Source organism: Solanum lycopersicum, chromosome 5 (genome assembly GCF_036512215.1).
Source record: "Solanum lycopersicum chromosome 5, SLM_r2.1".
Classification (NCBI taxonomy): domain Eukaryota; kingdom Viridiplantae; phylum Streptophyta; class Magnoliopsida; order Solanales; family Solanaceae; genus Solanum; species Solanum lycopersicum.
The window spans coordinates 68,996,403-69,021,607 of NC_090804.1; the positions used below are offsets into that span (position 1 = coordinate 68,996,403).

The 25,205-nt window shown below is 29.4% G+C and overlaps 5 protein-coding genes and 1 long non-coding RNA gene across 6 annotated transcripts; 3 read left to right on the forward strand and 3 right to left on the reverse strand.

The window, feature by feature from the left end:
• Positions 1–277: 277 nt before the first annotated feature.
• Positions 278–3,561, reverse strand: LOC101268281 (uncharacterized protein At1g10890). The gene is made up of 4 exons (XM_004239589.5): positions 3,405–3,561; positions 2,343–2,561; positions 1,368–1,587; positions 278–890 (listed from the first exon to the last, which is right to left on the reverse strand). The coding sequence occupies exons 1-4, from the start codon at positions 3,521–3,523 to the stop codon at positions 648–650; spliced, it is 801 nt and encodes a 266-aa protein (XP_004239637.1). The 5' UTR covers positions 3,524–3,561; the 3' UTR covers positions 278–647.
• A 1,240-nt stretch (positions 3,562–4,801) lies between these two features.
• ABCG14 (ABC transporter G family member 14) lies at positions 4,802–6,903 on the reverse strand. The gene has a single exon (XM_004239588.4). The coding sequence runs from the start codon at positions 6,791–6,793 to the stop codon at positions 4,949–4,951; it is 1,845 nt and encodes a 614-aa protein (XP_004239636.1). The 5' UTR covers positions 6,794–6,903; the 3' UTR covers positions 4,802–4,948.
• Positions 6,904–7,563: 660 nt separating this feature from the next.
• LOC101267709 (uncharacterized) lies at positions 7,564–8,448 on the reverse strand. Its single transcript, XR_741625.3, has 2 exons — positions 8,166–8,448; positions 7,564–7,753 (listed from the first exon to the last, which is right to left on the reverse strand). It is a non-coding gene; the product is annotated as an uncharacterized lncRNA (long non-coding RNA).
• Positions 8,449–11,800: 3,352 nt separating this feature from the next.
• Positions 11,801–13,610, forward strand: LOC112941516 (NAC domain-containing protein 104-like). The gene is made up of 3 exons (XM_069297641.1): positions 11,801–12,112; positions 12,414–12,673; positions 13,266–13,610. Exons 1-3 carry the CDS (start codon positions 11,947–11,949, stop codon positions 13,413–13,415), a joined length of 576 nt encoding a protein of 191 aa, XP_069153742.1. The 5' UTR covers positions 11,801–11,946; the 3' UTR covers positions 13,416–13,610.
• Positions 13,611–17,464: 3,854 nt separating this feature from the next.
• Positions 17,465–19,274, forward strand: LOC138348449 (NAC domain-containing protein 104-like). The gene is made up of 3 exons (XM_069297642.1): positions 17,465–17,776; positions 18,078–18,337; positions 18,930–19,274. Exons 1-3 carry the CDS (start codon positions 17,611–17,613, stop codon positions 19,077–19,079), a joined length of 576 nt encoding a protein of 191 aa, XP_069153743.1. The 5' UTR covers positions 17,465–17,610; the 3' UTR covers positions 19,080–19,274.
• Positions 19,275–21,009: 1,735 nt separating this feature from the next.
• LOC101267118 (2-oxoisovalerate dehydrogenase subunit alpha 2, mitochondrial) lies at positions 21,010–25,112 on the forward strand. The gene is made up of 9 exons (XM_004239585.5): positions 21,010–21,378; positions 22,297–22,431; positions 22,627–22,809; positions 23,518–23,675; positions 23,789–23,888; positions 24,026–24,137; positions 24,229–24,368; positions 24,489–24,674; positions 24,830–25,112. Exons 1-9 carry the CDS (start codon positions 21,157–21,159, stop codon positions 24,995–24,997), a joined length of 1,404 nt encoding a protein of 467 aa, XP_004239633.1. The 5' UTR covers positions 21,010–21,156; the 3' UTR covers positions 24,998–25,112.
• The last annotated feature ends 93 nt before the right edge of the window (positions 25,113–25,205 follow it).

Here is a 25,205-nt window from a genome sequence, read left to right on the forward strand (position 1 = left end):
TTATTGTATTATTTGGTAACTTACACTTTACAATTTTAATTAAACCTTCATTCCATACTATCCAATAGACTTTAAAGTCCTTCAAGCCCCTTGTGACTGTGAATTGAATGAACAAACAGATGAAATTTCAAGAACCAAACAACAGAAGAACGAACATTGTATGGTTCACAGAGACATAGCTATGATACTGACGTTTAAAGAAGGCTCAACAAACTCAACACCAAAAAAGAAGAAAAAAGGAAACGCGATACAGGAGAGAGCAACTCAACCTGAGAACTTTTAGAAGAGGCAAGCAAGAACAGAATCTTGCATAATCCATAAGATCAAAGTCTAGAGTTTTCTTTATCACATATTGAATATCCCCTAACAGCGAGCACATGAAAAAACTTCCACCAATTAGTTATTGTTTTGTTTGTGCCCTATAAGTTTACAAAATACAGTGATTAACAGCATTAGCCATGAATTGAAGATGTAGAAACCAGCAATGGAGACTTTGAGTTGAGTGAGCCATGGTGATATCATTCTGGTCGAGTGAACTTCCAAAATTCAGCCACTCCTGGTTCTACGACTCCCCATGTTTGACACATAATGCCGGATATCTTCATTCCAATAACATCTGAGCAAGAAAATCTCTAGAGTGTGTGCTTTTATAGACCAATCGAGTTAGTCCTAGATTTATTTTTGCTCGATAGTTTCATTAGATTTTCTTCCTCAAGTTTTTTCCTTAGAGCAGCCTCCTCCTTTTGTCTTTGAATGAGCTCTAACTCCCGAAGCCGCTCTTCCTCTTTTCGCTGCGCCTCGAGAGCCTCTCTCCTTTGAGCCTCTTGTACCCTCCTTCGATTCTCCTCAAGCATTTTGTCCAGCTCCTCTCTCTCTTTTCGTGCCTTTTCCTGTTTAGTTCAGTGTGTTATTATGTGAGAAACATGCCATTGAAAAGTTCAAAGATTTATATATTTAAATAAAGAACATGAAAATTTTAACCTCGATTAAGTGGGAAGCCAAAAAACTATTTTGGATTGTTAAAATATAAGATTCATAAATGGAGGAAACCTAGCCGACTTGCTCTCTAAAGTTGAACCAACAAGTAGTTTCAGTGTAGACAGGAAAGTTTGTGGAGTATATCAAGTTCATGTGCCAATGCCTAACCTCTTACAAGAGAAATACTGCTACGGTTACAAGCAGAACAAAGAAGAGTTAAACTTTCCCTGCTTTCTTCCTCATCCTAACTAAGAATTAAAATACTTAGCCGTAAATAACATGTTATCTTTCACATAAGATCTCATAAAATAAAATGAAGTACACAAGCGGAGAATATAATGATTAGTAGATATCAACAATGGGTCAATAACCACCCAACAGAAACTTACTTCTTTTAGCCTTGCCTCCGTAAGAGCAGCTTGCTTTTCTTTTTCAAGTTGAATTTCAACATCTTCAAACAGTTTTCTATGACCTTCTTCTATTCGCCTCTCTATTTCCAGCTTAACCTCCTCTGAACTTAACTTTTCCTCGACCCTTTTCCTTATTTCTTCCTCCAATCTCTTTGCAGTTTCCTCTTCTAATTGCTTGAGTTCTGCCTCTAGCTGTAACCTGAAAGTTATTCAATTAGTTCAAAATACAGCGAGCACATGAAAAAAACCATAACTCTTCAACACTTCCACATTTGAATAGAAAAAATAAGTATGTTAAAGCAACAGGCATGCTGCACTATGTATCTTGAAACATAATAGCCTGGAATGCCAAGAAATATCACCAATGATCAAGATGTGAGGCAAAAATGTACGGCACATTTTTCAGAGGGTTTCAGACCCACAGAAAATCAAGTAATAATCTTCTCTTAATAACCTAACATGTCAAGAGTCTACAGTGGTTGAATACTACACTAAAACCTTCTGGATAAATATGTTAACAACAACATTCCAAGTGTATCCCCACAAGTGGGTTCTAAGGAGGATAGTGTGTACACAGCCTTTCCCCTACCTTGAGTAGATAGGCTGTTTCCAATAGACCCTCGGCCCAAGTAAAGCATATCAAAAATCAAGTATGTATAGCAATGTATAAATATGTTCACATGAGCATTAATTTTGTATAAGTGCACCCTGGATAACTTCACAATGATATATAAGCACAAAAAACGACGACATAAAAAGATACAGCTACATACACACACACACGTATTAGCTTAGTTTGCTGAAAACTCGACTTCTTTAACTTACAGACTAGATCAAACCTCTGGAAAGCAACAACTTACAGAAGCTCACTATAGTTGAGTACTTGGGAGTAACCTTAGGACATAGACTAGAGCCAAAGGAACATAATAACAGTATCAATCACATCTAACAAACCTTTTCTTTTCTTCTTCTTCTTTTTTCAATTTTTCAGCAGCACTTTTACGCTCAGTGGATGTAAGACTAGGACTTCGAGACTTGGGTATAGGAGACTCTGAGGAACTGTGACTTCGTCGTCTCCTATGACGCCTAGTCGTCGGGGACCGACTTCTTTTGTGCCTTGTAGCTGGAGAACGGCTCCGAAGGCGGTGAGGAGTACCAGAGCGACTCTTTCTCCTGCAGAACATAACAATAGTAACTAAAATGCATCGATGTGATAATGTGAAGGACAAACAATTTCAACGAAAAATTCGCTACTAAAACATATTTCTGTGTGGTTTACTTTCACAACTTTCTTGTTACAGAAACATAAAACTTGCTGGATATAGTTTTAAGCAAGTGATTGCCATGTAAAAGGCTGCATTTTTAAGTAGAACACACACACAAACACCGTCTGCTCACTGCTGGCATTCCTAATTTCTATTCACACACAATATCCTTTAAATCAACCTTCAAATATTATTCATCTCTCAGCCCTCCCCTTTATCTAACTACCACAATCAAACCAGACTATCCAAAAGTACAAGTATTTGGCAGAAAGTCACACACCTTCATATATAGAATATAGCAATTAGGGGATTTCTAGTTGAGATTTGAAACAAACTACTAAATAAAGATAGATTTTTCAGGCTTCATAACAATGCAGCTAAAAGTCCAACATTTAAACTCTCAAGATACAGAAAGGAAAAGTGTGTCGGGCCAGCTTGTGGGCAACTCGACTAATTTCAGTAGATACCCGACATCTCCCACCAGCATCAGTTACCATGTAACTCTTTCCACCAACTAAGGCTACAACAAATGAGACCTCATGGTGCTCGACGCACTTCATTGACAGCTAGGCCAGACCTTTGTTACTACAGTCCATAAAGTTATAGAGAAAAAAAAAATAAAAAATTGAACCTTTGCAACAAAACAGATATGCAAATTCATATGGATTAGCAATAAATCATAAAAATTGCATTTTTCAACAAAAAGGAGATGCAAATTCATGTGTATACTAGCTGGAAGACAAAATATTACCTGCTGGAATAGGGTGACCGGCTTCGGTCACGTCGTCTCCGGCGACTGCTGCGACGACGACTCACCGGAGATCGAGACCGTCGAGAATACGACGGCGACCGTGATATGCTCCGTCCCATTATTACAAACAGTGTGAATTTTGCTCAATTTCTGAGGTATTAACGGGTTGGAGGATGATTTTTGGGCCCCCGGTTTATTTTTTGTTAGGCCCATCATTTGACACGCATATTGGGCTTTTCTCACTAATATTTATGGGCCAAATTTTTGTTTATAAATCCATACTCATTACAACAACATATTCCGTGTGAAATCCGAGGAGTTTAAAATGCACGAATTATAAACGTTTGAGGTAGAGAAGATTAATTATGATAGACCTTCGACTTAAGAAAAACGTTTCAAAATATAAAATAACAAAGTGAAACAAGCTCTAATTATTTATAATAGGTCTTCGCTCTTCATCGTTTGATATAATACCAAGTTTCTCTCGTAACAATTAGACTACTCCATTATAACTCTATCAATCGATTCTATTGTATACCATCCTCTTTTTAGTAAATTATGTTTCGAAGAGAATAAGCATTTTCGTATCATACTAACAATAGTTAGAATTTCTAAAAAAAAAAAGAAGATGCTATTCGTTTATTAAAACACACATACATACGTCTAAATTTTGAATCGTTATATTCTTTAAAATGATTGAAGAGGACAATATAATTAAAAAAAAAAAGGAACACTAGTCACGGATTTGAAAGAGACAATAAAAAGTTTAGAAAATGATTTGTATTTAATGTTATAAATTTTTGTTGTGGCCATAAATAAAAGTGTGTACGGAATATAAAACATCTCATGAGCAAAACTGTCAAAGTGAGTCCGTGATGCTCCTTTGTCTTTTTATATCCAAAATAATATTTGTTACATAAATAAATATTGTACCCTCTTCACTTATTGTGTCAAACATGAATTATTTTTGTTGAATGATCTTGTCACATTATTTTGTAGTTTAAGTTTTCAAGAGAAAAGGTGGAGCTATAATATTAGGTGCGGAATCGAATAAATTTTAATAACTTTTGTTCAGATCACATGCAGAGATAAATGACAACTAAAACATCCCAACTCGTCTAAACTGTATCTCATGGACAACTTGTGCTAACATGACACATAATTTTTTGAGGTATCTAGCTAGTTATACATGCTCAAAATCGAAGTGCTTACTTGCTTGCTAATGTCAAGATTGAGTGTAATACTACGGCAAACTAAAATGAGTTCTGTGACAAATTCAGAATTCATCTCTACACACGCATGGCGGAGACAAGAACCTTGTCTTGGGATTATACATACGCATAGTAGAATATTTCGACGAAGGGGAATGAAAAATAAAAGAGAAATGACACAAAACATTTCAAGAAAAATGGATACTAGTTATTCAAATAGAGGAGGAGGATAAATATACAAGTCTCTTTAACAAAATGCACAAATTACTATAAGATTACAACAAACAACTTTTGTGTATTTTGTACAAGTGACTTGTGATGAAGTAGTGTTGATCAAATTGAAATGAAGACGTTTTTGAATCCACCTTTAGAAGTACATCTAACTCTAAGAATTACATAAGAAATGAACCTATAAAGCATGATAAAACAAACCATAATAATCAAGTTCTTCCTTCTACTTTCTTCACCACCATATCCTTCATCTTTTAGTACTTGATCACCACTAGCCAAACACATCCCAAACATGTATTGTAAGCATTTTCCAGAACCAGAGAACTCATTAATCAAGAATCCTTCAAAAGGGTACTTAAAGAGTGATACATAATGCATGACAATCCAATAATTTGGTATCTCATTCTTAGAAACAAAGTATCCAGAGAATAACGCGCACGATCCCATCATAGCACATACTAGTGAGTTCCCAATGATGAAGTTTGGTACCAAGGCACTACAACACACAACAATTGAGTTTGCTGTGTATAGAATGAGCCAAATTAGTAACAAAAAGTGCATGAATGCCATTAAGTGTTTGTTTAAACCAACCATCCAGTATAATGGAGTTGAGAAAAGCAATGCAAGAATCAATAGAAATGGCAAGTAGACAAGGCTGTTGGCTATGACATAAGATGAAACTCTGTAACTCCCACAACATGTTTCTTTCATCAGTATTTCCCTTTCTTGTAAGAATATTGGTAATGCTTCTGTTGTACTTGACAAAAGATATGTCAATACGAATGCAAATAAGCCAACTCTTGCTTGTGCTCCAACTAAATCATCTTCAAGATTGTAAAATATTGATCCTAAAACAACTCCTGACAGTAACATTTGTAGTGTCTTAAAACCAAAAAGCTCCTTTGTTCTGTATATGATTTTCCAAAATCTTATTGTAAGGATCACAATCTCTTGCAAACTTGAATTTGCAAAGCCAACATGGATAGGCATTGACAAAGAGTCTTGTTTAGATTCTTGAAAGAGTTGATGCAAAGTGAAGTTACCTGAATTCTTGATCATGAGTGCTGATTGAGGCAACAATGTCTGGATTATGTCAATGGATTCGATGGCGAATTCAAGTATGTTGACATGAAGGGGAAGGTCTAATCCCAACAGGATTAACCTTAAACTAAGCTGCTCAATGGTTCCATGATGCAAGATTGTACCATTAGCCAAGAGTAGGATTGAGTTGAACAACTTCATGATCCTAAAACATGGTTGATGAATACTAAGAATTATCGTTCGATCACGAGTAACAGCCATGGTTTTAAGCATGTCAATGATCTGCAATGCTGAAGTGCTGTCAAGACCTGAAGTTGGCTCATCAAGAATCAAGACTCCAGGGTCATGAATCAGTTCAACTCCTATAGAAACTCTCCTCCTTTCACCACCTGAAATCCCTCGAATTCGATCATCACCAATCCTAGCACCACCAACATGTTCTAAACCAAGTTCTTGAATCAAACACTTGACCCTTGAACTCAATTCTTTAGGACCAAGTTTTAACCTTAGCTTTGCAGTAAAACTTAATGTCTCTTCAACAGTTAACAGAGGAAACAGAGTGTCCTTTTGTGTAACATAGCCTGAAATCTTGTTAAAACTTGCTTTATCAACTGGTTTTTGGTTCACAAATATAGATCCACTGTCTGGTTCAATCTTACCTGCTAAAACTTCTAAAAAAGTAGACTTTCCAGCACCACTTGGACCAACAATAGCTAAAATTTCACCTCTTTTTGCTCTACAATTCACATCCTTAAGAACATGTCTATCTTTTTCCAATTCTTCAACTCCTTTTATACACTTGTTGTGTTGTTTTCTGCTTAAAAAACTAAAAGGGGTTTCTCTTTTATGTGTATAGATTGTGTAGTTGATGCCTATTGCTTCAATTTCACAACCTTGTTTCTTCATTGAACAACTTAAAACTCACAACTTTTGCTTTGTTTCTGAAGTTTTGTTTGTACTTTAAACTCTTCTTGATTTCTGCATTTTGATATATAATATAGATTCAACTAGTATTGGAACTTAGTGGCTAGGAGTTGTCAAATTATAATGACCTCTACTTTCTATAACAAATATTTTGTTTGATAGTTTCACGTGAAGTTGTTTCTTTGAATATAGGTTCACGTGTCACCATGCATGACAACCTACAAATCCCCAATTCAATTGGGAGTATAGTGTACGTAGTATACGAGTTGTATATAGTGTATCTTCTATATATCACCAACAACCAAGCGGTGGAGTGATAAGCCACTCATTTTTTTCGTCAACTAAATTCGTCAAATTTAAGTCCGGGCGGATATAGAGTCCCTTTCGTTAGGGAATACGAGTTCTGAGTATAGAATTTTAAGTCTGGATGTAGAGTTTCTCCTATTAAAGAGTACGAGTTCTGAATATAGAATTTGAAATCTGGATATAGAGTCTTTTTTGTTAAAGAGTACAATCAATCCCTAATGCGAATATAATATTATATATCGAGTAGAAAAGAAACACGATTGTGGTTTTTATTTTACTTTTGCCAAAGATGATGTTAGTCTCCTTTCAACTTGCAAGCTCTTTTGTGGCAATTGTTTGTCTCAAGTATAACCCGTGATTCTTCCAATGGTGTACAAAGTCAATTGCATCAATAATAATATAATGATGTAATTTTTTATTAGTCTCGAGCATAAATGAAATCGAAAAATATTAAAGTATTAAAAAGTAAACTCATTTTTGGTTAGAAACATATATAGTTTTTCATATCATAACATAATTTATTATTTCATAACGATTGATTTGACGATGGATATTAAACATTAGTTACATTACTCCTTTTTGACTTGTTATATTTGGCTGTGCAATCATCATAGCAGCCTCCCATTTTCTTTTCATCTGCAACAAAAACAATAAAAAAGAATAAATAATTATAATTTTGGATCCATAGTTTTAATTTAAATAATTTTTTAAAAAAACAATGGGCTTAGTAACAAAAAAGCCTTGAAGTTTGGTACTATTGGAAATAGTTATTGGACCGGATCCATTCATAAAAATTGATATTAATTAGCCCGTTAGCCCATCTTACAATTAATCGTTTTGTATTTTTTACGATGGATATCTAGGTTGTGGATAAATGACCATACATTCACTTTATCGGAATTTCTGATGACTAGTTACACAAGTCATTGAAATTTTTAATAAATTGAAAATCTTTGATAATTCATCCTTGAAATTTATGACAGATCAGATCTAATATGAATTTTTTTTATTAAAAAATTATACGGTATATATAAGATGAAAATTATACCTGAGAATGTGTTGGAGCATTGCTCATAACAACTAGTGTTATTGATCATAGCTTCATAAACACTATGAATTGTGCATCTTTTCATGCATACATCAATGCAAAAATCAAGTTGAGTAGAACTTATACATGTAAGTCTACATAAGCCTTTGCAAGTTATTTTACTTATACTAATATTTGCACCAATAGCATTTGCTAAGATGATAAAAATTATTGTAAATCCAAACACAATTTTGAGATTTTTCATGGTTGTATTTTTTTTAATCTTTTTTGTTTTGATTAATTTATATAAAAGTTCAAAATGATGATGCTATTTATAAGTCAAGTATATTCATTGTGCATTTAATAAAAGTTGATATTATTGTGTATATTTACACATATGAGCAAATTTTGCTTAGCTGTTAATTTGTACTTATTTTCTTGTTTTCCCGCTTGGTCAAAGTCAAAAAAATGAATTAAACTTATTTGTCTCTATATATTTCACTAATTATGGTGTTTTGATAATTAGTTTTACATAATATTTTATATATACAATAAAATTTTGGATATTATATATAAATAAATCACCGAATTCTTATATCGCTGCTAAAATTTAAGCTTGTGCTATAATAGTAAAAATAATTATACTATTTCAAACTAAGCTTTAAAAAACTTAAATTAACTCAGTCAAAACATGCTTAGAAAATAATAAAAATCAAACTGTTTTCTATGGATTAATTAATGTGTGTGTATATATATCACATATGGTTACACAAAAAGTCAAGATGATTAATGGTAGCTCTTAATTTAACCCCATTCTTTAAGGAATTAAAGGCTTTTTATTTTGTTCAAACAATACAAATAATAATTACTCCGTCTTTTCTTTTTAGTTATCATAATTTCCGTTTTCATAGTTAAACGGTATGAACTTTGACTAACATTTTATAATATATATTTTTTCATCATATTGATATATAAAAGTAAAACTTTTAGTATAATTTTTAAATAGTTAAACTTTAAATTTAAACTATTAAATTAATAAAATTTAATTTAATTATAATTTAATATAAAATCGCACTTATTTTGCGATGTAAAATTGACAAGTGTAAGTTAATAGAGTAGTTTAATTATAAGAATTCACATTTATCTTCTTTTTTTTCAAATTAAAAGTTAAAAAAGGTGAAAGAAAATGTGCATGCTTTGCTGTCTTAAACTTTGAGAAACACACAGATACACATCAAACTTTAACTTTCAATCACTATATGAGTTTTACTCACAACAAGACATATATGTACATAGGTGGAAGAAAAAACTCCTATTTGAAATTAATTTGTTGGTAAAGATAATTTATGTATACTAAAATACATTATCAAATGATATAGGTATGGTGCATTGGTGGGAGTGCTTCACCCTTAATCAGAGGTTTCGAATTCGAGCCCTGGGCATGAAGAAAATTCTGTTGGGAGTGTCACCCCCGAATGAACGTGCGCGATCTAAATTTAGTCAAAGCTCCAATATGGGCTCCGGACACCAGGTGGAAAACAAAAAAAAGTGTGATAGTCATGTGAGTGATTTCATGCTGATAAAATGCATGTCTACACAATTCAACAAGTTATTGGATGTTCAATTTGTGTGTTTTAAATTGTTCGAATAAAATCTCATATTAATAGTAAATATATAAGAATAAGAAGCAATAGCTAGTATAATAAACTTAATTATGCTCTATTATAGTTATCGTTTGCATATTTATGGGGTGTAGCTATAGTTTAAGCTGCCTCATTTGTATAATTTAGGGTTCATTTGTATGAATCAGTTATTTTTGTATAAACTCGAAATAACGAATTTATATAATTACAAACATCAAAGTGTAAAGAGTTATATAAAATTTATTGTACAAATTTCGAATTATACAAAAGTTATACACATTATATTATACAAATTTCAAATTAACAAAACTAAAAAATTAATTACAATAGAGATAGCACGTGAATTGTAATAAAAAAAATTAACTAGTATATATTTATTTATGACTAATATATATTGAATCTTGGTAATGAACTAGATAAATATTTCATTTATTAATCAACTTATCTCAATTAAAAATTAATTTGAGACGTTCAAGTTGCTTTCAATTTTTGATGATGATTGATGTTTCCCCATACAAGGACTCCTAGACTATTCCAAAAAATTTGAAAATAAAATAAAATAATTTTTTTTTATCATCATAACTCAATTTCATGCTTTCCTTTTCGAACTTTATTTTTTAATTACGTGTATATATTAATATATGCACACGTAAAATGTAAGTTTCTACTTTTGTGCACAATTCATCATCATCAACTCACTTTCATTAATTCCACTAATTAAGCTAATCAATGTACCATAGCTTATATCCTAATAAAATTCACTCTTTTAAAAGTCTTTAAAAAGAGAAATAAACGAAAAAAATAACAACATAACGATGTTTAATTAATTTGTAAGTTGAAGTTACTTCAAATTAAAGTTAAAAAATATATCCACTTTTTGCAAAATATAAAGATTACTGGCCGCTTGTGAACTATTAAGAAACGTTATCCATTCACCATTTTTTTCATTTTTAATCGACACCTATATCATAAAAATAAAAATAAAAAAAAAACACGTAAAAAAAATTAAAATAATTATATTATTTTTTATTAAGAAAGAAATTTTAGATGAATCATTTTCTCTCTAGCTTCACGTACAATACTATAATAAAAATAATTTTTAATAATAATAAATATATAAATTGATAAAAAATAATAAAATTATTATCGACATTAATTAATTGTTATTAAATCTAATATCGCTATAGACTATAAAAATTGCTAATTATCTCTTAAAAATATATTTAACGATACTTAAAGTCAATATTATTATATATCACAGGATCATATAGTAGGATAGATTTCCACCCTTTTTACTCTAGAAGGAGCATTTTTTATTTTAATTTAATTACTATGCGATGTAAAATTAAATTAATTTAATAAGTGAATTTCAATTATCTATTAGTCGAAATGAAAAAATAAAAATAAATTATAAGCACAAATCATGAACTCCACATGATAAATATGTATTTAAAATTAATAAAATTTTCAAAAATAAGAACAATAGATATAATTATGATAATTAAATTTCTTTGAGATAATTCGATGCATTAAGTTATCGTTAAGTCTAAATTCTAGTCTATGAAAATCTGTTATACAGTGTCTTATAATTAAATTTCTCTAATAATATTAATTAATAAACAGAGCAGCCTAAACGTGTTTTTCTCTAATAATATTAATTAATTAGCGCGCACACTCTTCATTTCTAATCAACACCATTTAATTTCATAGTCCATTAACGTATTAATATTATTCTTAAATTTTCAAAGAAAATTTAAAACACATCATATTTAAGTTATATAATTTTTAGTTCAAAAAAATTCTTACACCATCCCATCATATTTGTTTATCATAGTATATCTTCATGTTATTTTCAAAATTACAAATTTTATTATTTAAATATGAATATAAATAAATTTTTACACTAACTCACCATATAGATAAAGAGTATGAGTAGTGTGGGGTTTATGTTACTAGTATACTCTTTTTTTTTTTTTCATCTATATAAAGAAAAAAAAGAACAACAATTTTTTTGTCAACTCTTCTTTAATTATTTATATATCATCAAATTATTACTCCCAAACTAACCCTAATTACAAGACAAACCTAGTTATTAGCCAGAAGAAGAAGTTGAAGAAACTATATTATATAATATAGTTTTAATTTGGATATTGATAATAATGATGATGGATGATCAAAGGGTTGGTGATCTTCCTCCAGGATTTAGTTTTGATCCAACTGATGAAGAGCTTGTTTTATATTATCTCAAAAGTAAAATAGCTTCAAATTTACCCTTCAATATTCCTCATTTACATTTTTCTTCTTCTGATCCTTCCCAACTCAATGGTAAGTATTTTTCGACTAGTCTGATTAAGTTATTGTCTTGTGATCAGGAATCGTAAAATCGTACTGTATAAATAGTATCTTGCAGAAATATAGAGTAAGACTTGGATTATATAAATGTTTATTCTCGTGAGAAATTCGAATCTACTGTTGAAATTTGAATTTTGTTATTTTGTCAATTCCAACAACGTCAACAAAGTGAGAGACTTAAATTTCTTAAGGACAGTAGTTAATTATTTTTTATCGGACCGTATATTATGCGAAGCTTTCTAACACTATTTTCATATGTTTGGTTGATTAATAGAAAGGGCTTTGTGGAGCAAAAATCAATGGTATTTTTTCAGCCAAGTGAAGGAAAATAATAATCGAGCTACAGGAAGAGGATATTGGAAGGAATTAAATATGAATGAGCCAATTATATTAAAAAATTGTGGTGAAAAAGAAAAAATAATAGGAATAAAGAAGAAATTTGTGTACTGTATTACTAGTAATATTCATGAACAGGTACAAACCAATTGGATTATGGAAGAATTTCACCTCACAAGAGAAAATGAGAAGCTATTGGTAAGTAAATATTAGATTAATTCATTCTTACATATATATATATATATATATATATATATATATCATAGGGTTTTGTATTAATTAAAGTTTCAAATTATCTAAACAAGATTTATATTGCTTAAATTCTTTAAAAGTTTCCTTCGGTATATATCAAATTCTTCAAAAATAATACAATACTCGAAAAGTCTAAGAAACATATATTGTAACTTAAGCCTTTATTTAGACATTGTAAAGGAAAATTTACATAATCAATATTGTTATATTTATCGGTTATATCCCATATTTCTATGTATTTTGAGAACGTAAAAATTATTTACGTTATCAAAATATATAAAATTTATTTGAAATTTCATATCAAATGTTGAATAATTAGAAGTTAATTATGTTTAAAAAAAATTAATGAAGATTTTCAAAATTTCCCTTAGCTCATTAATCTTTAATTTAAAATGAAAATAAAGACATTTACTTGTATATAGCATGTTATAAAACCACCTCTCTTGGAATTCTTAATTATTATTACTATTATTATTTTTATATATAATTTTCAGGAATGGAATTTTTAATTATTATTTTTTTTATATATAATTTTCAGGAATGGGTTGTATGTAGAGTACATGAATCAAAGAACAATTCTGAAAGGATAACTTGTGATGATAATAATGAAACTGAACTTTCAGCTTTGGATGAAGTTTTTTTATCATTGGATGATGATCAAGAACAAGAGGAAATAAGTTTTCCATAATAATTAGAAGAAAAAAAATAAATAGAGACAGTTCGATACACTAAATTTTTTATCATACGCTTTGAAAAAAATCATCTAATTATATTATATTAATTTTATGGTGTGCATGTACTATATCATGTATATATGAAAGATCTCTCATATAAATATACTTTAAAGTATGTACGGATAGATATAAAATTAATATTTATATAATATCATAGTGTGAGCTTCTCATATAAAATTATATATATATATATATATATATATATATATATATATATATATATATATATATATATCAATTCTGAATATACAAAAATTAATTATAATATATTATAAAGAGTGTATTTTCTTTATTTATGAGTTTTTGCAAATTTAAAATTTAATTGAATCAATAAATCTTCAATATGAGACGATAAAAGAAGTAACTCTAAATATCGCGAAAAAACAATCAATTTCAGATTCGGTGAATTTTAAATTTGGTCATATTAAATGGAAACAAAAAATATTAGCAAAAAAATTGTTCACATGGGCATCTGAATTTCTTTGTGAGTTGTGACTATAATATACATAAGCCTTTGCAAGTTATTTTACTTATACTAATATTTGCACCAATAGCATTTGCTAAGATGATAAAAATTATTGTAAATCCAAACACAATTTTGAGATTTTTCATGGTTGTATTTTTTTTAATCTTTTTTGTTTTGATTAATTTATATAAAAGTTCAAAATGATGATGCTATTTATAAGTCAAGTATATTCATTGTGCATTTAATAAAAGTTGATATTATTGTGTATATTTACACATATGAGCAAATTTTGCTTAGCTGTTAATTTGTACTTATTTTCTTGTTTTCCCGCTTGGTCAAAGTCAAAAAAATGAATTAAACTTATTTGTCTCTATATATTTCACTAATTATGGTGTTTTGATAATTAGTTTTACATAATATTTTATATATACAATAAAATTTTGGATATTATATATAAATAAATCACCGAATTCTTATATCGCTGCTAAAATTTAAGCTTGTGCTATAATAGTAAAAATAATTATACTATTTCAAACTAAGCTTTAAAAAACTTAAATTAACTCAGTCAAAACATGCTTAGAAAATAATAAAAATCAAACTGTTTTCTATGGATTAATTAATGTGTGTGTATATATATCACATATGGTTACACAAAAAGTCAAGATGATTAATGGTAGCTCTTAATTTAACCCCATTCTTTAAGGAATTAAAGGCTTTTTATTTTGTTCAAACAATACAAATAATAATTACTCCGTCTTTTCTTTTTAGTTATCATAATTTCCGTTTTCATAGTTAAACGGTATGAACTTTGACTAACATTTTATAATATATATTTTTTCATCATATTGATATATAAAAGTAAAACTTTTAGTATAATTTTTAAATAGTTAAACTTTAAATTTAAACTATTAAATTAATAAAATTTAATTTAATTATAATTTAATATAAAATCGCACTTATTTTGCGATGTAAAATTGACAAGTGTAAGTTAATAGAGTAGTTTAATTATAAGAATTCACATTTATCTTCTTTTTTTTCAAATTAAAAGTTAAAAAAGGTGAAAGAAAATGTGCATGCTTTGCTGTCTTAAACTTTGAGAAACACACAGATACACATCAAACTTTAACTTTCAATCACTATATGAGTTTTACTCACAACAAGACATATATGTACATAGGTGGAAGAAAAAACTCCTATTTGAAATTAATTTGTTGGTAAAGATAATTTATGTATACTAAAATACATTATCAAATGATATAGGTATGGTGCATTGGTGGGAGTGCTTCACCCTTAATCAGAGGTTTCGAATTCGAGCCCTGGGCATGAAGAAAATTCTGTTGGGAGTGTCACCCCCGAATGAACGTGCGCGATCTAAATTTAGTCAAAGCTCCAATATGGGCTCCGGACACCAGGTGGAAAACAAAAAAAAGTGTGATAGTCATGTGAGTGATTTCATGCTGATAAAATGCATGTCTACACAATTCAACAAGTTATTGGATGTTCAATTTGTGTGTTTTAAATTGTTCGAATAAAATCTCATATTAATAGTAAATATATAAGAATAAGAAGCAATAGCTAGTATAATAAACTTAATTATGCTCTATTATAGTTATCGTTTGCATATTTATGGGGTGTAGCTATAGTTTAAGCTGCCTCATTTGTATAATTTAGGGTTCATTTGTATGAATCAGTTATTTTTGTATAAACTCGAAATAACGAATTTATATAATTACAAACATCAAAGTGTAAAGAGTTATATAAAATTTATTGTACAAATTTCGAATTATACAAAAGTTATACACATTATATTATACAAATTTCAAATTAACAAAACTAAAAAATTAATTACAATAGAGATAGCACGTGAATTGTAATAAAAAAAATTAACTAGTATATATTTATTTATGACTAATATATATTGAATCTTGGTAATGAACTAGATAAATATTTCATTTATTAATCAACTTATCTCAATTAAAAATTAATTTGAGACGTTCAAGTTGCTTTCAATTTTTGATGATGATTGATGTTTCCCCATACAAGGACTCCTAGACTATTCCAAAAAATTTGAAAATAAAATAAAATAATTTTTTTTTATCATCATAACTCAATTTCATGCTTTCCTTTTCGAACTTTATTTTTTAATTACGTGTATATATTAATATATGCACACGTAAAATGTAAGTTTCTACTTTTGTGCACAATTCATCATCATCAACTCACTTTCATTAATTCCACTAATTAAGCTAATCAATGTACCATAGCTTATATCCTAATAAAATTCACTCTTTTAAAAGTCTTTAAAAAGAGAAATAAACGAAAAAAATAACAACATAACGATGTTTAATTAATTTGTAAGTTGAAGTTACTTCAAATTAAAGTTAAAAAATATATCCACTTTTTGCAAAATATAAAGATTACTGGCCGCTTGTGAACTATTAAGAAACGTTATCCATTCACCATTTTTTTCATTTTTAATCGACACCTATATCATAAAAATAAAAATAAAAAAAAAACACGTAAAAAAAATTAAAATAATTATATTATTTTTTATTAAGAAAGAAATTTTAGATGAATCATTTTCTCTCTAGCTTCACGTACAATACTATAATAAAAATAATTTTTAATAATAATAAATATATAAATTGATAAAAAATAATAAAATTATTATCGACATTAATTAATTGTTATTAAATCTAATATCGCTATAGACTATAAAAATTGCTAATTATCTCTTAAAAATATATTTAACGATACTTAAAGTCAATATTATTATATATCACAGGATCATATAGTAGGATAGATTTCCACCCTTTTTACTCTAGAAGGAGCATTTTTTATTTTAATTTAATTACTATGCGATGTAAAATTAAATTAATTTAATAAGTGAATTTCAATTATCTATTAGTCGAAATGAAAAAATAAAAATAAATTATAAGCACAAATCATGAACTCCACATGATAAATATGTATTTAAAATTAATAAAATTTTCAAAAATAAGAACAATAGATATAATTATGATAATTAAATTTCTTTGAGATAATTCGATGCATTAAGTTATCGTTAAGTCTAAATTCTAGTCTATGAAAATCTGTTATACAGTGTCTTATAATTAAATTTCTCTAATAATATTAATTAATAAACAGAGCAGCCTAAACGTGTTTTTCTCTAATAATATTAATTAATTAGCGCGCACACTCTTCATTTCTAATCAACACCATTTAATTTCATAGTCCATTAACGTATTAATATTATTCTTAAATTTTCAAAGAAAATTTAAAACACATCATATTTAAGTTATATAATTTTTAGTTCAAAAAAATTCTTACACCATCCCATCATATTTGTTTATCATAGTATATCTTCATGTTATTTTCAAAATTACAAATTTTATTATTTAAATATGAATATAAATAAATTTTTACACTAACTCACCATATAGATAAAGAGTATGAGTAGTGTGGGGTTTATGTTACTAGTATACTCTTTTTTTTTTTTTCATCTATATAAAGAAAAAAAAGAACAACAATTTTTTTGTCAACTCTTCTTTAATTATTTATATATCATCAAATTATTACTCCCAAACTAACCCTAATTACAAGACAAACCTAGTTATTAGCCAGAAGAAGAAGTTGAAGAAACTATATTATATAATATAGTTTTAATTTGGATATTGATAATAATGATGATGGATGATCAAAGGGTTGGTGATCTTCCTCCAGGATTTAGTTTTGATCCAACTGATGAAGAGCTTGTTTTATATTATCTCAAAAGTAAAATAGCTTCAAATTTACCCTTCAATATTCCTCATTTACATTTTTCTTCTTCTGATCCTTCCCAACTCAATGGTAAGTATTTTTCGACTAGTCTGATTAAGTTATTGTCTTGTGATCAGGAATCGTAAAATCGTACTGTATAAATAGTATCTTGCAGAAATATAGAGTAAGACTTGGATTATATAAATGTTTATTCTCGTGAGAAATTCGAATCTACTGTTGAAATTTGAATTTTGTTATTTTGTCAATTCCAACAACGTCAACAAAGTGAGAGACTTAAATTTCTTAAGGACAGTAGTTAATTATTTTTTATCGGACCGTATATTATGCGAAGCTTTCTAACACTATTTTCATATGTTTGGTTGATTAATAGAAAGGGCTTTGTGGAGCAAAAATCAATGGTATTTTTTCAGCCAAGTGAAGGAAAATAATAATCGAGCTACAGGAAGAGGATATTGGAAGGAATTAAATATGAATGAGCCAATTATATTAAAAAATTGTGGTGAAAAAGAAAAAATAATAGGAATAAAGAAGAAATTTGTGTACTGTATTACTAGTAATATTCATGAACAGGTACAAACCAATTGGATTATGGAAGAATTTCACCTCACAAGAGAAAATGAGAAGCTATTGGTAAGTAAATATTAGATTAATTCATTCTTACATATATATATATATATATATATATATATATATCATAGGGTTTTGTATTAATTAAAGTTTCAAATTATCTAAACAAGATTTATATTGCTTAAATTCTTTAAAAGTTTCCTTCGGTATATATCAAATTCTTCAAAAATAATACAATACTCGAAAAGTCTAAGAAACATATATTGTAACTTAAGCCTTTATTTAGACATTGTAAAGGAAAATTTACATAATCAATATTGTTATATTTATCGGTTATATCCCATATTTCTATGTATTTTGAGAACGTAAAAATTATTTACGTTATCAAAATATATAAAATTTATTTGAAATTTCATATCAAATGTTGAATAATTAGAAGTTAATTATGTTTAAAAAAAATTAATGAAGATTTTCAAAATTTCCCTTAGCTCATTAATCTTTAATTTAAAATGAAAATAAAGACATTTACTTGTATATAGCATGTTATAAAACCACCTCTCTTGGAATTCTTAATTATTATTACTATTATTATTTTTATATATAATTTTCAGGAATGGAATTTTTAATTATTATTTTTTTTATATATAATTTTCAGGAATGGGTTGTATGTAGAGTACATGAATCAAAGAACAATTCTGAAAGGATAACTTGTGATGATAATAATGAAACTGAACTTTCAGCTTTGGATGAAGTTTTTTTATCATTGGATGATGATCAAGAACAAGAGGAAATAAGTTTTCCATAATAATTAGAAGAAAAAAAATAAATAGAGACAGTTCGATACACTAAATTTTTTATCATACGCTTTGAAAAAAATCATCTAATTATATTATATTAATTTTATGGTGTGCATGTACTATATCATGTATATATGAAAGATCTCTCATATAAATATACTTTAAAGTATGTACGGATAGATATAAAATTAATATTTATATAATATCATAGTGTGAGCTTCTCATATAAAATTATATATATATATATATATATATATATATATATATATATATATATATATATATATCAATTCTGAATATACAAAAATTAATTATAATATATTATAAAGAGTGTATTTTCTTTATTTATGAGTTTTTGCAAATTTAAAATTTAATTGAATCAATAAATCTTCAATATGAGACGATAAAAGAAGTAACTCTAAATATCGCGAAAAAACAATCAATTTCAGATTCGGTGAATTTTAAATTTGGTCATATTAAATGGAAACAAAAAATATTAGCAAAAAAATTGTTCACATGGGCATCTGAATTTCTTTGTGAGTTGTGACTATAATTTATAAAATAATTAATTGGATATACATAAAATCATTCAACGATCTAATTATCAATTCGTTTTCGAGATTAGCTAAATTTAATTACTATATTTTTTGTAATTAATTAATCTAAGTGTCCTGTCATGTACACGAGTATCAAAATCAAAATGTCTATTGATTCTACTTGTATTTTTAAATTTGATAATATAAAAACATTATTTGGTTATTTAGTAAAAATAGTACTTACCTGCCCTAACCTCTAAATGATTGATATCGTGAATGGAGCTCTTTCTATCTTAACTAATAGATCTTTTATTTGAGTTTTGATCGTAAGCGACGAACAAAAAATCAAAAACATTAATTAAAAAAAAACTTACTTGCTTATTTATAGCAAAAAGTTATATTACATTGATTTGATACTATAATAGAAAATTATATAATGTTTTTCCATCTCTTAATAAAATCTTATGAAATTATAGCAAATCAAAATTTTGTTTAATTTTTTTAAAAAAATGAAATTTGTATTTTTTTGACCATTGACTACATTTGAGCAAAAGTGGAGGGGCATAACGCATAAAACAAGTAATTGCCACGATCTACTTCTTAACCATGTGGAAATTAATGATTATAGTAAAATAATATTTCCATTAAAGAGTTTAATTTCATTTTGCTCCCTAAACAAAGGAATTATGATTTCTTTATCCCTCTTATAATATTTATATTGATACTTAACTCCTTTTAAGATTATATTTTAACATAAACATGATCCAATCATAATTTGTTTCAATGTGAAGACTATCCTTCAACTAATAAGTAATATAAATATTTAATTACTTCGCAGTTAGGACGTTTTTGTCCAATCGCCACACAAATATATTTGACCCTCAGGAGTTCAGTTGTTCTTTTATTTAATACGCATGGTAAAAATATCAATAATGATCTCAATTATAAATTTTCATCGATTAAAGCTAGGGGAAAAAAATACTATAGGTACATCATAGAAAAGAGAAGTGAATGTTTTCTTTCTTGCCATTTTTGGTTTGTAAATTGTTAATCAACTTGTTCGTACTCGAATATTTCTTAGACACATACGTTAGGTAACAACTAATTGATGTTTGGTTAAAAGTTGGAATTAGAAAGAAAGAAAGAAATAGACATCATTTTTAATATTATATGGAACGGATGGAGTATCTATTTACTCATGATAAACAAAGGTGAAGGAAGCTACACGATTATGCTGAATCGAACTCGTATATAAATTTCTAGCTCTACTCCTGACCTCACGATTAAATATGATGATAAGAATTAGTTGAGGAGGGAAAGTGTAATTTGTTTCAAACTTGTAAGGTGTAAAAGTGAAATGAGATGAATAATAATTTTGTCATATTATGGAAGATCATATCCTATTTTTTAGCAAAATATATATGAATCCCCCAACAACAGGAGCTCTTTGTTTTTCATACGCTAAAACCACTCTATTGACATTTTCATCTCTTCCAAAACTCCATTTTTAATCACACATACAAAAAAAAAAAAAAAGGGAAGTGGCATAATGGCTTTATTGTTGTCAAAATCAAGAAAATTGATCTGTTTGAAACCCAAGATTGGATTTTTATCATCTGTTTATCATAATCATACTCTTATATCACCAAATCTGAGAACCCCATTTCGAATTCTTGGTTTAAATCAATCTCATTTTGCATATTTCCGTTTTGGATCAACCAAAGCTCAAACACAGTTAAATCCCATGCACAGCATTCATAATGATTCCCAGGTTTGGGTTTTATTCTGTTTTTTAATAATGTTTATATCTTACTTGCTTAAATTTTCTTCTTTTTTTTACAGCTTTGATTGATAATGTTTGGACTATTCTCTGTTCTAAAAGCTTGGTTATTTACTTAGTTGTTATTGTCTTCAACATGCCCTTCATGTGCACACTTTTTGATAATAAGTGATGGTTTAGAATCGCAATCGCGAACTTTATCTGCTCTTATACCATGTTAAATTGTATAGTAGCGTAGCCACGTAGAATAAAAGATGGCCAATTGTGTGACCATGTTAGAGAAAATATCTAACTGAAAACTGTTGCTGCTAGAGGTTCAGTTTAACACTCAAATCTTTTGTTTCTACTAATAGTAGCAGTATAAGGTTTGTTATGACTTATGGTGCTAGCTGTGTTGGTTTATGTTGGAAAAAACTGACTGTTTTGGAATATTTTTTCATCTGAGAAGAGTATTTTGGATAACTGTTGCAGCTAACCTCAAGAAAATGGAAAAAGAGGTGTTTGAGAACATGTCTGTCTGAATGATAGAAGTATACAGTATCCACTTTCACAAACGTATTAGAAGTGTGTCCCTTCATATTTAGCTCTTTTTTAAAAAAAAACACATGGTGATTGGGCCAGTTTGTACTCACTTCGGCTAATTTTACGAGTTACCTACTACCTCCACAAGTGCAAGTCTTGGATAACTCTGTCCATCGAGGCTTGAACAGATGGGAAGAAATCACCTAATGTTTTTACCTACGATAGTATTTGAACCTAAGACCTTGTGGTTCTGGGGCAACTAAATCTCACATGTATGAGTCCTCTATAGGTGTTAACAAGTATAATTGCAGGGAGAAAAAAAGGATCTTTACCAGTTATTTTTACTTTTGAGTATGCATTATCATAAACTTTCCTCTTGGATGTTAGGTCCTCGATTTCCCTGGAGGCGAGGTCAAATTCACCTCACATTTGAACTTTATTCCTGAAACAAGGGAGGAGAGAGTACACTGTTACCGGGTCCTTGATGATGATGGTTACCCAATCACTAACGATTTTGCACAGGTAATCCAAATGTACATTTTGTTGTTGATGCTTGTATCAGGGTAGGTTGTCTACATCGCTGCCTCTTGGGTGCGTCCCTTCCTAGAATCCATATTAAACGTGCACGGGGCTACCCTTTAATCTAATAGACATTTATGTAGCTTAAACTTTGCATCAAAATTCAATGAATTTTTATTGGGTATTCATCTTGGTCAGATTGAAAAGGAAGTTGCGTTGAAAATATATACTGATATGGTCACACTTCAAACAATGGATACAATCTTTTATGAAGCACAAAGACAAGGACGGATATCTTTCTATCTTACCACAGTTGGAGAAGAAGCTATCAACATTGCATCAGCTGCTGCACTTAAGACCGACGATTTCATCTTTCCACAGGTTAGTCGTGCACATAAACTCCCTTCTAATCTGCAAAAGTCACATTTTCTTCAACTAAAGATGCAAAAAAATGGATAGGAAATATATGAAGAGATGTACTTCAATACACCTTCCTAACGAAATAATACGTTTCAGTGAAAACAGAAAGAAGCGTGAGTATTGGTGTTTGGCCTTTAGGTGTTACCCAAAGTTGATTAAAACAGGAGCTGTTGAATTATCTTAAGGAAATGTGTTGATTATTTCAGTTCCATCAAGTGAGTAGGGAAGTATTTTGAATCGTTTCTACAAATTACACTTGTCAAGAAGCGGCTGCATCTCTGCCAACATTCTATGATAGGGCTGGATACACTGCACTCTCCATTTTCAGTTCAAGAGGGAGGGGACATATCAATTTTATCTGATATGCACCATATCCATTAGGTTTCTTTGAAATGATTTGAATCTAGTGTTGGGTGCCCTTGTATTAATATTCTAGCTTTCTTCTTCTAGTATAAATCCTCAAACTTACTTTCTACAACATAAGTGGAAGTTTATGAGGCAAATTCTAGAAAGATTGGATAGATGTAACTTTATCCTTAGATCAGCTCTCCACCATAGGCATACTTGGTTAAGATTTTTAGTTTCAGTCTAACGGCGATAAGCAAATGCTGAGATTCACTTGTCCAACGATTTCCCTGTAATGTCAACATTTTCTTTTTGTCGTTACAGTATAGGGAGTCCGGAGTTCTATTATGGAGAGGGTTTACCATTCAAGAATTTGCCAATCAGTTGTTTGGAAACAAAAACGATTATGGAAAAGGCAGGCAGATGCCTATCCATTACGGATCTAATAAGCACAATTATATTACTGTTGCATCAACAGTAGCGTAAGATACTCATGCTTTTGTACTGATACTTCTATTTTGATTATTTCAAACATCTTTCCGATGTAATCTTTGATGTAAATAATTGATGAACCGAAGTGGTTATTTTGCTTCAGTACTCAGCTTCCACATGCTGTTGGTGCTGCCTATGCTCTAAAGATGGACGCGAAAAATGCATGTACAATTGTATATTTTGGAGATGGAGGATCTAGTACGGTATGTGAAGATAGTGAACTTTTTAACAAATTCTTCCAACTAGGTTCCTCAAACCTCAATCATACTCAGATTTTCACAGATAGTGTGTTGTGATTTTGTTACTGTTCTTCCCGTTAAATTCATTGATTTCATTTCAGGGAGATTTTCATGCTGCTCTGAACTTTGCCGCGGTGTTAGATGCACCCGTTATCTTTTTCTGCCGGAACAATGGGTTTGCCATAAGCACACCTGTTAGTGACCAGTTTAGAAGTAGGTGCCTCTTTTAGCTGCTCAATTATTTGCTGCTACTGTTATGTAGTTGGCTACTGATGAAAACTGTCTTCTATTTATGGTTACTTAGGTGACGGTGTTGTTACCAAAGGACAGGGCTATGGAATTCGTAGTATTCGTGTGGATGGTAATGATGCTCTTGCTGTTTTCACTGCTGTCCATGAGGCACGAAAAATGGCTGTTAATGAATGTAAACCTATTCTAGTTGAGGTAATTTGTACACTTGTTTGGAATTGAGGCTTAGTAGACAGCGAGAATCAGCTGTCCTTTTTTTATTTTGTTATAGCTAGTTTTGGAAGTTCTGTTAAGTGTTTCTTTTATGTTCAACAGGCTCTTACTTATAGAGCAGGACATCATTCGACCTCAGATGACTCAACCAAATATCGTCCAGCTAAAGAAATCGAATGGTGGAGAAGAGAAAGAGACCCTGTAAGCAGATTTAAGAAATGGATTGAAAGAGAAGGCTGGTTGAACCCTCAGGTTGAATCCGACCTTCGCAGTAATATCAGAAAGCAGGTAAAGTCTGCGCATTGTTGCATACATTTTCTAGAGCAGAAATCTAACAAAGTATTTCTAGATTAGATAAGTTACAGTAAGACTGAGACAGACTTAAATGGAGCAGCATGGACTGTTGGTTTTCTGAAGTCTGTTTTCAATGTTGTGATACACAGGTACTGCAAGCCATTCAAGTTGCAGAAAAACAAGAGAAGCCCCCAATTAAGGATGTATTTACAGATGTATATGATGTTTCTCCAGCCAACCTCCAAGAACAAGAAGTATCTATTCGTGAAACAGTTCGAAAACACCCACAGGATTATCCTACTGATGTTCCTGTCTAGTTGAAACTGCTTAAAGAGTTTTAATGTAATTAGCAAAGTTGTTGCATATCTCTCAAGAGGGACCATTCTTATTAAGAAAAATGATTCCACAAGGAAATAATTAATTGATTATCAATGTCTTCGATATGTACTTTCGTTTTTTATGATCTTCCAGTATCAGCCAGCAATGCCATTAGGACAAGATCCTGATATACTAGAATGACAAAAC

Coding starts and splice junctions, on each gene's coding strand:
- LOC101268281 (XM_004239589.5), bottom strand. CDS start 3,523: ATGGGACGGAGCATATCACGGTCGCCGTCGTATTCTCGACGGTCTCGA. Junction 2,562..3,404: donor CGGTCACCCTATTCCAGCAG/GTAATATTTTGT, acceptor TATGTTCTGCAG/GAGAAAGAGTCGCTCTGGTA. Junction 1,588..2,342: donor GAAGAAGAAGAAAAGAAAAG/GTTTGTTAGATG, acceptor AATAACTTTCAG/GTTACAGCTAGAGGCAGAAC.
- ABCG14 (XM_004239588.4), bottom strand. CDS start 6,793: ATGAAGAAACAAGGTTGTGAAATTGAAGCAATAGGCATCAACTACACA.
- LOC112941516 (XM_069297641.1), top strand. CDS start 11,947: ATGATGATGGATGATCAAAGGGTTGGTGATCTTCCTCCAGGATTTAGT. Junction 12,113..12,413: donor TGATCCTTCCCAACTCAATG/GTAAGTATTTTT, acceptor GTTGATTAATAG/AAAGGGCTTTGTGGAGCAAA. Junction 12,674..13,265: donor GAGAAAATGAGAAGCTATTG/GTAAGTAAATAT, acceptor TATAATTTTCAG/GAATGGGTTGTATGTAGAGT.
- LOC138348449 (XM_069297642.1), top strand. CDS start 17,611: ATGATGATGGATGATCAAAGGGTTGGTGATCTTCCTCCAGGATTTAGT. Junction 17,777..18,077: donor TGATCCTTCCCAACTCAATG/GTAAGTATTTTT, acceptor GTTGATTAATAG/AAAGGGCTTTGTGGAGCAAA. Junction 18,338..18,929: donor GAGAAAATGAGAAGCTATTG/GTAAGTAAATAT, acceptor TATAATTTTCAG/GAATGGGTTGTATGTAGAGT.
- LOC101267118 (XM_004239585.5), top strand. CDS start 21,157: ATGGCTTTATTGTTGTCAAAATCAAGAAAATTGATCTGTTTGAAACCC. Junction 22,810..23,517: donor ACGATTTCATCTTTCCACAG/GTTAGTCGTGCA, acceptor TTGTCGTTACAG/TATAGGGAGTCCGGAGTTCT. Junction 24,675..24,829: donor GCAGTAATATCAGAAAGCAG/GTAAAGTCTGCG, acceptor TGTGATACACAG/GTACTGCAAGCCATTCAAGT.